At 35.3% G+C, this 13,111-nt stretch overlaps 1 protein-coding gene across 1 annotated transcript; it reads left to right on the top strand.

Moving 5' to 3' along the window:
• The first annotated feature begins 743 nt into the window (after positions 1-743).
• LOC149194545 (putative serine carboxypeptidase-like 23) lies at positions 744-5,710 on the top strand. The gene is made up of 10 exons (XM_089405113.1): positions 744-1,507; positions 1,584-1,691; positions 2,885-2,980; positions 3,081-3,173; positions 3,450-3,535; positions 3,761-4,000; positions 4,099-4,232; positions 4,349-4,438; positions 4,629-4,734; positions 4,830-5,710. Exons 1-10 carry the CDS (start codon positions 1,123-1,125, stop codon positions 4,968-4,970), a joined length of 1,479 nt encoding a protein of 492 aa, XP_089261239.1. The 5' UTR covers positions 744-1,122; the 3' UTR covers positions 4,971-5,710.
• Positions 5,711-13,111: the final 7,401 nt, after the last annotated feature.

Genomic DNA, 13,111 nt, shown 5'->3' with positions numbered 1-13,111 from the left:
AGTAAAGCATCCCAATTATTATTTGCAAACATTGTTGTTGGCTAATTCCTGGGGCAAGATTCTCTAACGATCGACGTTATTAAAACTGTGGAGTGTTAGAAGTGAGGCTGAAGTTGCCATGGTTAGAGATTGCAAAGAATGATTATTCACAAAGGAAAAACTTTGGCATACATAGTGAGAGATCACGTTGAGAGATCAAATTGCAATCGAGGAAAATGTGACTAGTGTGGGAGATATAAATAATTTTAGTAACCATAGTGTGTATTTACAAAATGGCAAAGAAAATGTGACTAAGGTAAAAGATATAAATAATTTTAATAACCATGATGTATATTTACAAAATGGCATCACCTTTTGTCAAAGCAAACCTTGAACATCCACTATGGGGTGTGATATCAAACCCCGCAATCGCATGCTCAGGTAAAATAGTGGCAGCACGCCCCCCACCCTTTCGCTTAATAACACCCCATCTAAAGGAACTAAGTCTCCAACACATTAGTTTCCATGTCAACTTGTAGACATCATTTGTCAATATCATGATTGGTAAATACCACCATTTTTATAACGTTAAAAAGTATGTAATATTCAACCTTGCTTGTAAAAACCAAAACACCGTCGTAATCATGTTTGTCGATGCCCTGACTATACGTGACATGTCCGACTCTGTATACGTGACATGTTGAAACAACTTTTTCTTCAGGATTATCGACGGACTTCTTCTCCCTCGGTTTCCAATCCACCTCTTTCTGGGATGTACCTGTTTCAGCGGCTCTAAGTAATGCATCTGGCCTTTCTTCGTTATCCTTATTTTTGGGTAAGTTTTGGGATATTTCAACATTTTGAAAAAGATGGCTTAATCTTTTGTAAATTTTGGAATATTTGAACGCTTGAACAGAGATGAGCGAAGCCAAATATTTAACTTTACTGATGTTCCTGAACTATTTTGGTAACAATCGAGGCCTCTATTTAGAGTAGTCCTGTAATTGATAACGCTAATCAACAAGAGGACCTGGGATTCTCCTCCGTTGGTTGATTGTCAAGGGGCTTCTCCTTATATTAGTCTGTAATTCGTAACCCTAGTCAACAACACGACTTGGGATTCTCCTTTCGTTGGTTCTCAAGATGCAGAGAATGCAGTTTTTTCTTCTCTCAATCTTTTTGGCCGCAGCGGTTGTTCCGTGTCATCAGCTCACCTCTCAAGGTGACAAACTGCAGTCGTGGCGCAAAGCTTTAAGATCCAGAAGCCGTACCATTAAAACTACAAAGTGGGAGAGTGAAAGCGCCACGATCAGCTTCAAGAATGACTCTGAATTTTTGACCGACGGGCCCTCGCAAGAAGCCGATTATCTCCCACACGGGCTCCCCGGGCAGCCAACCGGCTTCAAATTCCGGCAGTACTCTGGATATGTAACCGTCGATGCCAAGGCAGGCAGAGCGCTTTTCTACTATTTCGCGGAGGCCACTCGAAATCCCTCCAAGAAGCCGCTGGTTCTCTGGCTTAACGGCGGTAAATTCCCTTGAATATTCCTATAATAATTGTATTTCTTAGCTCTCCTGGTTCTCACAAACGGATGTTGTCGCAGGGCCTGGATGTTCCTCGGTAGGAATCGGAGCAATGGCGGAATTAGGGCCTTTCCGCGTTAACCGAGACGGAAGAACTCTGAGCCATAATCGCTACGCATGGAACCGAGGCCAGTATTGCCCTTTTTTATATGCGGGAATTGTAGAGAAATATATGCATATTTGTTCATTCAGATCTATAGACCTTAAGTTTTTACTGGATTCAATTCACGTTTTTGCAACATAAATTAGTTCCATCTGGCATAGCTCTCACATTACAGATCTTGAATAGATTTCAAAATTTCAGAGTAGATCTTGAATAGTTTTCAACATTTCAGAGTATGAGCTGAGATGGCTTCACTTTTCATGGTAGTAATTATGATGGCATTAGCTTAGTTTTATTAGTGGTCAAGTTTTTAAATATTATATGTAATTTTTTTATTTATTTTTAATTTAAATATATTATTATTATTATTTAATTTTAAAGTTATTGTTAAGTTAGATATTACATTTAATGTATGAGATCTACATAAACTTTATTTAGTGATTTGACGGTTAAATCTAAAAAATATACATATTTTTGCTAAATATACAAAAACATACCTACTTTATCTCTATAGTTTTGAACTTATAACCTCTTAAAATTAAACACATTTTAAAAAACATATAGTACTAACCATTAAACCTACTCAATCTATATTACTAAATTTGAAAATTTATTATTATTTAATTATACTTTTAAATTTTTTTATTAATTTTATGTCTTTTGTGCTATAATTTTAATTTTAAATTATGGTCTCAATTTTATAATTTCACTTAATACGTAATTGTTTTATTAATTTTAATAATAATAATTAAATATTAATTGTTTTATTAATTTTAATAATAATAATTAAATTTTAAAGTAATAATATAATAAAATTATTTATATCACCAAAAAAATTATAATTATTAATTTACTATTTGATTACTTAATGTATATTAATATATGTTGAATTGAGAGACAAATAATTTTGTGACACTACATTATGTGGACACAAACCTACTCTATGTTCTTCTTTATCTTATCTTCTTTTATAAAGTCCAATATTAGAAACGACAATTTTTTTAACCAATATACACACTTAATATTCTATTTTTTTAAAAGAAATCCATATACTCAACGAATAAATGCATATAATATGTACTGAAATCTGGACCATAGAAAAATATTTTCCTACTCAATAGGACTACAAACTCTTTCAGGATAATGACTCTTTTTGGATACATTTTTAACTCGATGTTATGTTAGGTTAAATTACTAAAAGGTCCATGCTTCCCGCAGCGGCGAACGTACTGTTTTTGGAGTCTCCAGCAGGCGTCGGATTCTCCTACACGAACACAACCTCTGATTATACGCAAACTGGCGACAAACTTACGGGTACCTTAGTAAATTATTTTGTCGTTTTTCTCGAAAAGAAAGAGCGTTTAAGCGATGCTAGGAAATCTAAACTTTTTAATGTGCTTTTTCTATATTCCAGCCGAACAATCGTATGCATTCCTGGTAAACTGGTTCAACAGGTTTCCTCAGTATAAATCCCGAAGGTTTTACATTGCAGGCGAAAGTTATGCAGGTAGTATCGTTTGCAATACCTGGGGTGCCTTAACCGTTTTGTTATTTTCAATTTAGTTCTGATTAAAACTTTGATGAGAGTAATTGCAAGTTGCTACACAATAAGTAATGCACGAGTCTCATTTTTCAGAGATACAATACTTTTGACAGACATTGTACTAGAACTTGTTAACAACTGTGATACTGTTGGTGATTGTAAGACGAACTATTTCAGCGAAGATCGAGAAGGAAATATTTATTTTTCAGTGACGGTGTTAACGTTGGTTATTGATTGTAGGATATTACGTTCCCGAGTTAGCTTCAAAAATTTTACAGCACCAAAATTTGTCGCAGGCATCGTTTATTAATTTCAGAGGAATATTGGTGAGACGTTCAACTCACACTTTTGACTTATAAAAAACTTCATCGGTCTCAAAACAAAATGCATACAAAGAGAATTCTATATACGAATTTTTTTTTTATTATTACCTATGCGAAGATTTCGGGTATAAAACTTGCAAACAGTATAGAAAGCCATCGCGCTAAATTCTCTAATGTGGAAACTTATGTACACAATCAATCTGAAGCGCCCACATTCAATTTATGCAGGTGGGAAATGGCGTAATGAATAGTGAAACAGATTTTATTGGAACATTTCAGTACGCATGGAATCATGCATTGATATCAGATCAACTTTATGAGCGAGTAATTGGCAGCTGCAATGATTCAAAATTGAATGTAGACTTTTGCAATGATTTGGAAGATAAAGTTTATAAAGAAATGGGAAATATCGATATTTACAGTATCTATGCTCCCATATGCATAGATAATTCATCCCGACTGGCTAGGGTAAGAGCAAATTATATTTATTCTTTTATGGTTGACATCTCAAATGCATCAATGCTTTTGCTAAAGATTGACTGTACTTATGATTGATGTGTAATTAGCAAGAAGAAGCGGAAATTCCAGGATATGATCCTTGCATCGACAACTACGTATCCGCGTATCTTAATAGGCCCGAAGTTCAGAAAGCCATACATGCAAATGTAACAAGCATAGCTTATAACTGGACCGAATGCAGGTATCAGTCTTTAGAACTAGTTACTAATATGATTTATTGCGATAATTTATTTTTCCAATCTCATTATGCTCACAACTTAATGTGCTAAAATATGGTTTCACGTGAATCCGTATCAGTGATGTTCTGCATTGGGCGGATTCTCCATCAACTGTATTACCAATTTATCGTCAACTAATTGCAAGTGGGTTGCAAATATTTGTTTTCAGGTATAAGTACATAAAACAATTTTAATAACCGTTGGAATGTATTTTGAATTTTTTTTTTTTAAGATTGGTTTGTTGAAAGTTTGAATTAGATCCATTTCTAAACAACTACTTCAATTAATTCCTAGAGCGTAACGAAATTCCCTGTTCATTCATGTATTTTAACAACAGCTTTTTCTTGCTTGGTTTTCAGTGGAGACACGGATGCCAGAGTTCCTGTGACCGCGACAAGACTCTCCATCAATGAGCTCAAGCTTCCAATTGAGACTCCATGGTACCCCTGGGTTAACGGCCACGAGGTATACACAATAAAACCAGTGTCATTAATTTGACGGATAAACTCTTGATGATAATATTGATTTTATCTCACCATGCGCTCTCGCCGGTGGTGCAGGTCGGTGGATATAGTGTGATTTACAAGGGTTTGACATTTGCCACCGTGAGGGGGGCGGGGCATGAAGTTCCAGAATATCAACCGTCCAGGGTTTTAACGTTGTTCAAATATTTTTTGAAAGAAAAAGCCTTACCAAGATAATCTGATTTGATCGAAATTGGTTGTAATTAACGGAAGGCCTTGCCAACAGATTTTATCGAAATTCCCCGCAATTAAGGGAAGGCCCCGCAAAAATAAAGAGATCTTTATTGAAATTGCTTTCATTTGAGTCTGCAAAAGCAGTCCTGATAATTGTTATCGTCCGCATATTCTGTTGGTAGGAAAGGTTGTTGGAGCAATATCTTTATCCCTGCGGTTTGGCATTTGCTGCCCGTAGGCATTTATTCGAATGCCAATTCTATGATTACAAGGATATAATCAGTGGGGATATTTACTTCCTGATTTTAATATTTTTCTTGACCTTCATGTCATTTCTATGAAATTTGATTATGATTGATTTTTTTGGTCCATCTGAATAATGATTTAGCGGTGACTGAGATGGAGATATATATCTATATTTTTTATTTTTAGGTGCGTTAGAGATAAATGAGAGGTAATTGTGGTGGAGAATTTTTTATTTTTATTTTTTCGTTCATTGGGATATTTTAGTAGCGATTGTGGTGGAGATTTATTTAATGTGCCGGCGGAGATAAGTCAGTGGTGATTGAGATGGAGACGCTTTTTTTTTCTTTCTCGTGGTTCCGTTGGAGACAAGTCAATAATATTTTTGGCTGGGTCCGTCGGAGATAATTCAGTGGTGTGATTGAGATAGACATTTTTTGTGGTCCGTTTGAGATTATTCAGTTGTCATTGAGATGTAGACTTTTTTATATTTTGTTTTATTAGTTAAGTATTCCAAATTCATTGAATGGTTCTTTCGTATATGATTTAGTTTTTGTTTAATCGAAGAATTTTGTATGAAGTAGCTTTCAGTCCAGGCATACATACATAGTCTTATTTGGAATTGGATTATCTTATCAATCTTCTCACTTAACCATAACCACTAATCATTGTACCAGACTTTTTAGATTTTCAAATATGATTTGATATTCATTTATATATGATTTGATATTCATTTATATGGTTTTAAGATTTTTAATTAATTAATTTTATGAACTTAAGCACTAATCACTGCACCCACTATTGTACTAGATTTTTTAGACTTTCAAATATGATTTGATATTTATTTATATGGTTTTAAGATTTACTTATATGGTTTTAAGATTTTTAATTAACAAATTTTATTAGTTTAACTAGATAGCGCCTAGCACTTCCATTTTTTTTAATCATTGTACTAGATTTTTTAGACTTTCAAATATGATTTGATATTTATTTATATGGTTTTAAGATTTACTTATATGGTTTTAAGATTTTTAATTAACTAATTTTATTAGTTTAACTACATAGAGTCTAGCACTTCCATTTTTTTTAAGTAAATTATGTAGAGGTTTTTTTTTTTTAATATTTAATATTTTTTAATATTAAGTAAATTCTATGAATTAAATCATTGTACCAGATTTTTTAGACTTTCAAATATGATTTGATATTTATTTATATGGTTTTAAGATTTTTAATTAATTAATTTTATTAACTTAATCACTAATAATTGTACCCACTAATCATTGTACTAGATTATTTAGACTTTCAAATATGATTTGATATTTATTTATATGGTTTTAAGATTTACTTATATGGTTTCAAGATTTTTAATTAACTAATTTTATTAGCTTAACTAGATAGAGCCTAGCATTTCCATTTATTTTTTTAAGTAAATTATGCTGATTTTTTTTTTTTTTTTTTTTTTTAATATTTAATATTTTGAAAATATTATGTAACATTTAAATTTTATGAATCAATTTATAACTATGATTTTTTAATAATTTTTTTTTTGTTGATTTGTAGACTTTAGAAAGGCTTTCGATACGGTCCCTAGATACAACCTTTGGAATAGGTTAGAAGAGCTAAAGGTTCCTCTTGAGTTGAGAGCTACTGCTATAAGGCTATACGAGAATGTAATTGCCAAGCTAAAGAACAATGAGGGGTGGTCGAAAGATATTAAGTGTAACATCGGAGTTAAACAAGGTTGTCCCCTCTCCCCTACCCTATTTGGCATTTACATCGATAAGCTCGAAGGTTATTTAGAAGAAGCAGGATGTGATGACACGATCTTAGCTGGGATAGTCGTTATCCTTCTTCTCTATGCTGACGATATTGTTCTTTTGGCAAGGTGCCCTTCTGATTTTGATAAGCAACTCAAGCTTCTTAAGGATTTCTGCTCTACCATGGGTATGACTATTAACACTGACAAAACAAAAGTTATGATTATCAAATCCAAGAAGGACACTTGCGCTAATTTTATGTATGACAATAATAACTTGGAGGAAGTGTATTCTTACAAGTACCTAGGAATTGATATCCATCACAAGCTCAACTGGAACCATAGCATTGAGAAAAGGATCAATGGGGGGTGGAAAGCTTATTTTGGTCTTGAAAATAATTGTAAAACAGCAAACCTCGTAATGTGGGATAAAAAGAAGTTCCTCTTTGAAACTTTAGTCACTCCTGTTATCTTATATGGCTGTGAAGTTTGGGGCTGCAGCATCTCCAGAGAATCATGGAGAAAGATTGAGCAAATCCAGAAGCGTTTTATAACTTATAACCTGAAAATTAAAAGTAATACACCCTATCCTATTCTCCTTATAGAAGCAGGTCTTTCCCCTATTGAGAGCCTAGCTATGCTCAGGTTTCTGTTGTACAAGCACAAGCTCAATAACATAGACGATCATAGACTTCCTAAGCTAGCTTTAAATTCCAGCCAAAACCACCTAAGGCTTAACCGAGGATGGCATAAAGACACAAGGGCCTGGTTAAACTATTGGGAGATCAATGAGAATTATGCTTTGCAAAACATAAATAACATTAAAGATATTGTTACTTCTAAGTTCAAAGAAAAATTGTGGTGTGAGAAAGATTTAGCGTCTAAAAGAAAATTAAGTTATTATAAGAAGGTCATCAACCCCACCCTTGAAGATCAAAAGTATCTCTCTATTTTAACTAGCTCAAAGAAGAAAATTAATATAGCAAAGATTAGAACGAATTCTCATGAGCTCCATAGTGAAACAGGTCGTTGGGCAGTTCCTAAAACACCATGGACGGAAAGGATCTGCCATATTTGTGAGAATAGGAGCATCGAGGATGAAAACCACTTCCTCTTAGAGTTCCCTGCATACAACCACATTAGATCTCAATTTCACAATCTTTGTTACAATACTGACCTTCCTAGCCTTTTACAATGCCAAAATTATAGTGAACTCGGGAGGCTTCTCTCCAAGCTTTTTGAGCATAGGAATAAAATCTTAAATCAAAATAAATAATTTGTCTATTTAGGTCCGATAGATCATTATTTGGTCTCAGCGGACGTTAACCATCATCATCAAAAATCAGGCACACAACTATTCGTTTTCACGTGTCATTTATTTTTAATTTGTTGGAAATAATAATCCCAACCATCGCCTTAACACAGTGACAATACAATGCTTGCACAATCAACCAATGCACGGTTGCGATTTTGTTTGCAAGGCAAAAGGACAAAAGTCAGAACAGAGAACAGAGAGCGGACCATTCCATTAAAACATCATAGAGGTTAAGGAATTTAATGAAGTTTATTAATTAGATATGGGCAAACATTCATTTGGCGAATGTTGCCCACACTCCACAATATAAAATCGCCCATGTTGGGGAAGTTAGGGAGCGAGAGTCTGTGAGGAGAAAATCATGGAGGAAATTTTGGTGGGCACGTGAAAACCAATTTTACGGAGTTTTATAGAAGTTTACTCTGCAACCCAGTGAGTGTTTTAGTTGGAGTACCAGCCTCCAATTTATCACCCCCAATGTATTTTCCTATGTTTTATATTATAATCAAAAGTATGTTATGTTTCCATGTGGTCTTAAGCCTTCACAAGTAATTTCTGCAACCCTCTTTTATTTTACTCTATTTTGTAGTGAGTGAACTCTGTGTTTTAATTAAAGTCCCTGTGTGGTTGGTTGCTTGCAGAAACCAAAGCAGCAAAAGTATGTTATGTTTCCATGTGGTCTTAAGCCTTCACAAGTAAATTTCTGCAACCCTCTTTTATTTTACTCTATTTTGTAGTGAGTGAACTCTGTGTTTTAATTAAAGTCCCTGTGTGGTTGGTTGCTTGCAGAAACCAAAGCAGCAACCAAAGATTTACCTTTCCCCAACTGAAGTTTACCTTGCCTACCATTCTTTTTTACGCTAAGAAATGGAAACATCAAGCAAAGCTTGACTAATCCTCAAATACCTCAGTTTAATGGCAAAAATTATGATTATTGGGCTATTACAATGAAGGCCCTATTTTCTTCTCAAGACATTTGGGATTTGGTGGAGAAGGGTTTTCAAGAACCAGCAGATGCAACAATATACAATGCCTTGTCTCAAGCAGAAAGAGATTTGTTTAGTGACAACAGGAAGAAGGATTCAAAAGCCCTGTTCTATATTTTCCAAATAGTTCATCAAAGTATTTTCCCAAGGGTTGCAGCAGCAATCAAATCCAAGCCAGCATGGGACATGCTCCAGACAGCCTACCAAGGCATGGCAAAAGTCAAGACAACAACTCTACAAATGCTGAGGAGAGATTTTGAAACGCTTTGTATGAAAGAGTCTGATAATATAGACTCATTTTTTACATATGCAAGTGGGGTGGTTACTGAAATAAGGTATCATGGTGAGACACTTAATAGTTGAGAAAGTTTTGAGAAGTTTTCCAGCAAGGTTTGAGGCCATTGTTGTGGCCATAGAAGAGACAAAGGATCTCTCACAGTTCTCAGTTGATGAGCTTCATGCATCATTGATTTCTCATGAACATAGACTAAATAGAGCGACAACCTCCTCATTGGAACATGCCTTCAATACACAAGTTTCCTTTGGTCAAGGTTGAGGCAGAGGAAGATCATATTCTAGAGAAAGAGGGAGAAGCCCACACAGAGGTAGAAGAAGCAGCCTTTCAAGCTCTAGTGGAAGGGGAAAAAATCAAAATCCAAGTCAAGGCCTAAACCAAAATCAAGCACAAGGTCAGAGGTATGATAAATCTCAAGTTCAATGTCATTACTGTAAGAAGTATGGTCATTATGCAAATGAATGTAGAAAGAAGCAATATGACATTAGTAACAAACCAAGTGTAAATTTCACAAAAGAAAATTAGAACCATGATAACATGTTTTTAGCTTGTAATGTAGCACAAAAAAAACAAAGTGATATATGGTATCTAGATTTAGGGTGTAGCAATCACATGTCAAGGAACGTAGAAATGTTTTCCAACCTAGATGAAAGTGTGAAATCTGAAGTGACATTAGGGACTGATAGCAAAGTCTCTGTCATGGGAAAAGGAAGAGTTAATATCCTAACAAAGAAAGGGGAGAAGAAGTACATCTCAAATGTTTACTTTGTCCCCGGTCTGAAGCATAACCTCATAAGTGTTGGACAGCTCATGCAAAAGGGCTACAATGTCTTTTTTAAAAATGATGAGTGCACAATTTTGGATAGGCCTCCAAGCAGAGAACTGATTGCAAAGGTTCAAATGACAAACAATAGAATGTTTCCCCTAAAGATAAGATCAGATTTGAAAGAAGGTGCACAAGCACAAATATCAATGAACTCACAAGAGGATGGAAGAAAAGAGACAACTATCACACAAGTGACCTATCAAGCAGAAGTCAAAGATGAAAATTGGTTATGGCATTTGAGATTTGGACATCTCAACTTTGGAGGTTTGAATTTTCTACATAGCAAAAGCATGGTGAAAGCTTTTCCACTCATAGAAAAACTGAACAACATATGTGAAGGATGCATCTTGGGCAAGCAGCATAGAGAGACATTTCCAGCAGGAAAGTCAGTAAGGCGAAAGGCACCTTTGGAGATTGTCCACTTAGATTTATGTGGACCAATGAAGACACCATCAATTGGTGGGAGCCACTATGTATTGACCTTCTTATATGAGTACACAAGGAAGACCTGGGTCTATCTCGTAAAAAAAAAAAAGTGAAGTGTTTGAGTGCTTTCGCCAGTACAAGGCTCTTATTGAGAAGCAAAGTGGACACTACATCAAAGTCCTTAGGACTGACAGAGGTGGAGAATACATCTGAAATGATTTCCTTCAATTTTGCAAGGAACATGGAATTCACAAGCAATTTACAACAAGATATACACCTCAGCAAAATGGTGTGGTGGAAAGGAAGAATAAGACCATTATGGAAATGGCAAGGAGTATGTTGAAGGCAAGGCATTTGCCAAATGATTATTGGGCTAAAGCTGTCACTTTTGTGGTTTCTCTGAACTACTTACCATGTATTTCATCAAGGTTTCTCTGTAAAGCTTTCTTTTTTGACCAAACACATATATGGTGGCATATGACATGTCCAACTGTATAGATCCCTGAAATTTTTCTCCCCATGAGAATGATAATAACATTCCATACTTGGGTGGGATATCAGAAACTACTATGTCCATAACAATAATCTTTGTTGGGAATTGGGCGAGAGTCACACACAAATCTTTAATCAAGCGAAGGCATTTGACTTGGATAGAATCAAAGGAAAAGAGGTCCTTATATGGTCTGGTGATAACTAATTTTAATCTCTCAATGATTGCTTTAGGCATTAGGTTGTGGGATGCTCATGAATCTATCATAGAATTATGTAAAATGTTATCATGAACATTTAAGCTAATGTAGAATGGAGGGATACCCCCTTGTTGATGCTTTCCATTGACTTCTGGACCAAATAATAACTCAGGTTGATCATCATTAAGGTTTACTGCATCTTCTCTTTCGCTTATGTTTAGTGTTTCAGTGATTTATGTTCTATATGATTCATTTTTCACCAACTCCGTCAAAGGAACAAATATTTTCAACTTGGCTATCTCAGTCTTAACGTTGAAAGACAATTGAGTTTTTCCTAATTGTATGAGATCTTCCTTAGCAAATGTGGTCTGTGTACCTTCATCTTGTTTTTCAGCATTTGGCAATTCAGTTTGTGTTTCAGTAGTTTTGTTTTGAATTCTCTTATTTGGGATAGTTTGATTAATAGTTTTAGTTTGACTTTCAGCTGAAGTTATATCTACAATTTTTGGGTTGGAAGTCTCTTGACTTCCTCTAGAGAGAATTTGTAGAACTTTGGTCACAGGAGCTTTTTTTATTTTTTTGGTTTGGGTTTGGACTGATTTTTGATGAGCGTCAGTATTGCAGTGAGAATGCTACAACTCCTAGACTACCAACTTTGCTTTTATCAACCCGATAGTTCGTAACAAACTTGAAGCATCGGTGCTATATGCATAAGTACTAGTTCTCACTACAGGTTGTCACTTGATCAGCCGGCGCGAGATCACTAGGAGCTCAAGCCAACTTCTATAGATTCCAAAAGAAGCTATATGTGTGATGAAAGGAAAGAAACATTACTCTACAAATTCTATTCTAACTGCAAAAAGGAGAAAGACTGGAGTGTAAAGCAAAACCTAGTAAACCCTAATTAACAAGCTAAATCTACTTTTGCCAAAAACACTATGAAAACCATGAAAGAACTGCCATTACCTACTTAAGGAAGTAAACAACATCTAACCATGCTATTCCTAGAAGTAAATAAGCAAAAAAACATATTTTTGGATTTTTATGTATTTTTATGTGAATTTAACATGCATCTAATTTATTGTGTGTGAGTGTGGCAGGGAACAGGTGGTATTAGAGGGTAGTTTTGGAGCTTGGGAGGATGTAGGATGGTGTGGATGGGTCCTAGGAGGTCTTAGGTGGCCTTCTGGAGGCTTTTCCCACACTCGGCCTTCAAAAGAAAGCCTAAAGGAGAAACTATAGGAGGACACGGGAAAACTACAGGAGGAAAACAGGGAAACTACAGGAGGCCTACAGGAGGAGGCCGAGAGCAATTTTCATTGTTTCGAGGGTGTGAGAGTGGGTGGAAAAGGTTGATGAAGGTTGGAATGAGGTGTTAGGGCACCTAAGGTCTACCATGAATCACCAGGAGAGAAAAAGATGATTGGGTTTGCTCAAGGAGAGAGGAAAAAGTTCTATGAAAAATGAAGGAAACTAGGGCAGAATTGAGGTGAGGTTTGGGAGACCTATAGGGCATGGATTAGATGGATGGTGTGATTTCTAGTAATATGGCCTACTGCTGGAAGAGATCTGCTGCATAGAAATTGAAAGTCAATCAAGAAAATCAAG

Source organism: Pinus tabuliformis, chromosome 2_2 (assembly GCF_031772625.1).
Source record: "Pinus tabuliformis cultivar Carrire ecotype Pingquan chromosome 2_2, CPIR1, whole genome shotgun sequence".
Lineage (NCBI taxonomy): Eukaryota > Viridiplantae > Streptophyta > Pinopsida > Pinales > Pinaceae > Pinus > Pinus tabuliformis.
This window is presented reverse-complemented; position numbering and strand designations above follow the sequence as displayed.

Excerpts from the sequence above, each read along its gene's own strand:
- LOC149194545 (XM_089405113.1), top strand. The coding sequence starts at position 1,123 with ATGCAGAGAATGCAGTTTTTTCTTCTCTCAATCTTTTTGGCCGCAGCG. Across the intron at positions 3,536-3,760 it reads TTAATTTCAGAGGAATATTG|GTGGGAAATGGCGTAATGAA; the intron begins GTGAGACGTTCA and ends CAATTTATGCAG. Across the intron at positions 4,233-4,348 it reads TATAACTGGACCGAATGCAG|TGATGTTCTGCATTGGGCGG; the intron begins GTATCAGTCTTT and ends AATCCGTATCAG.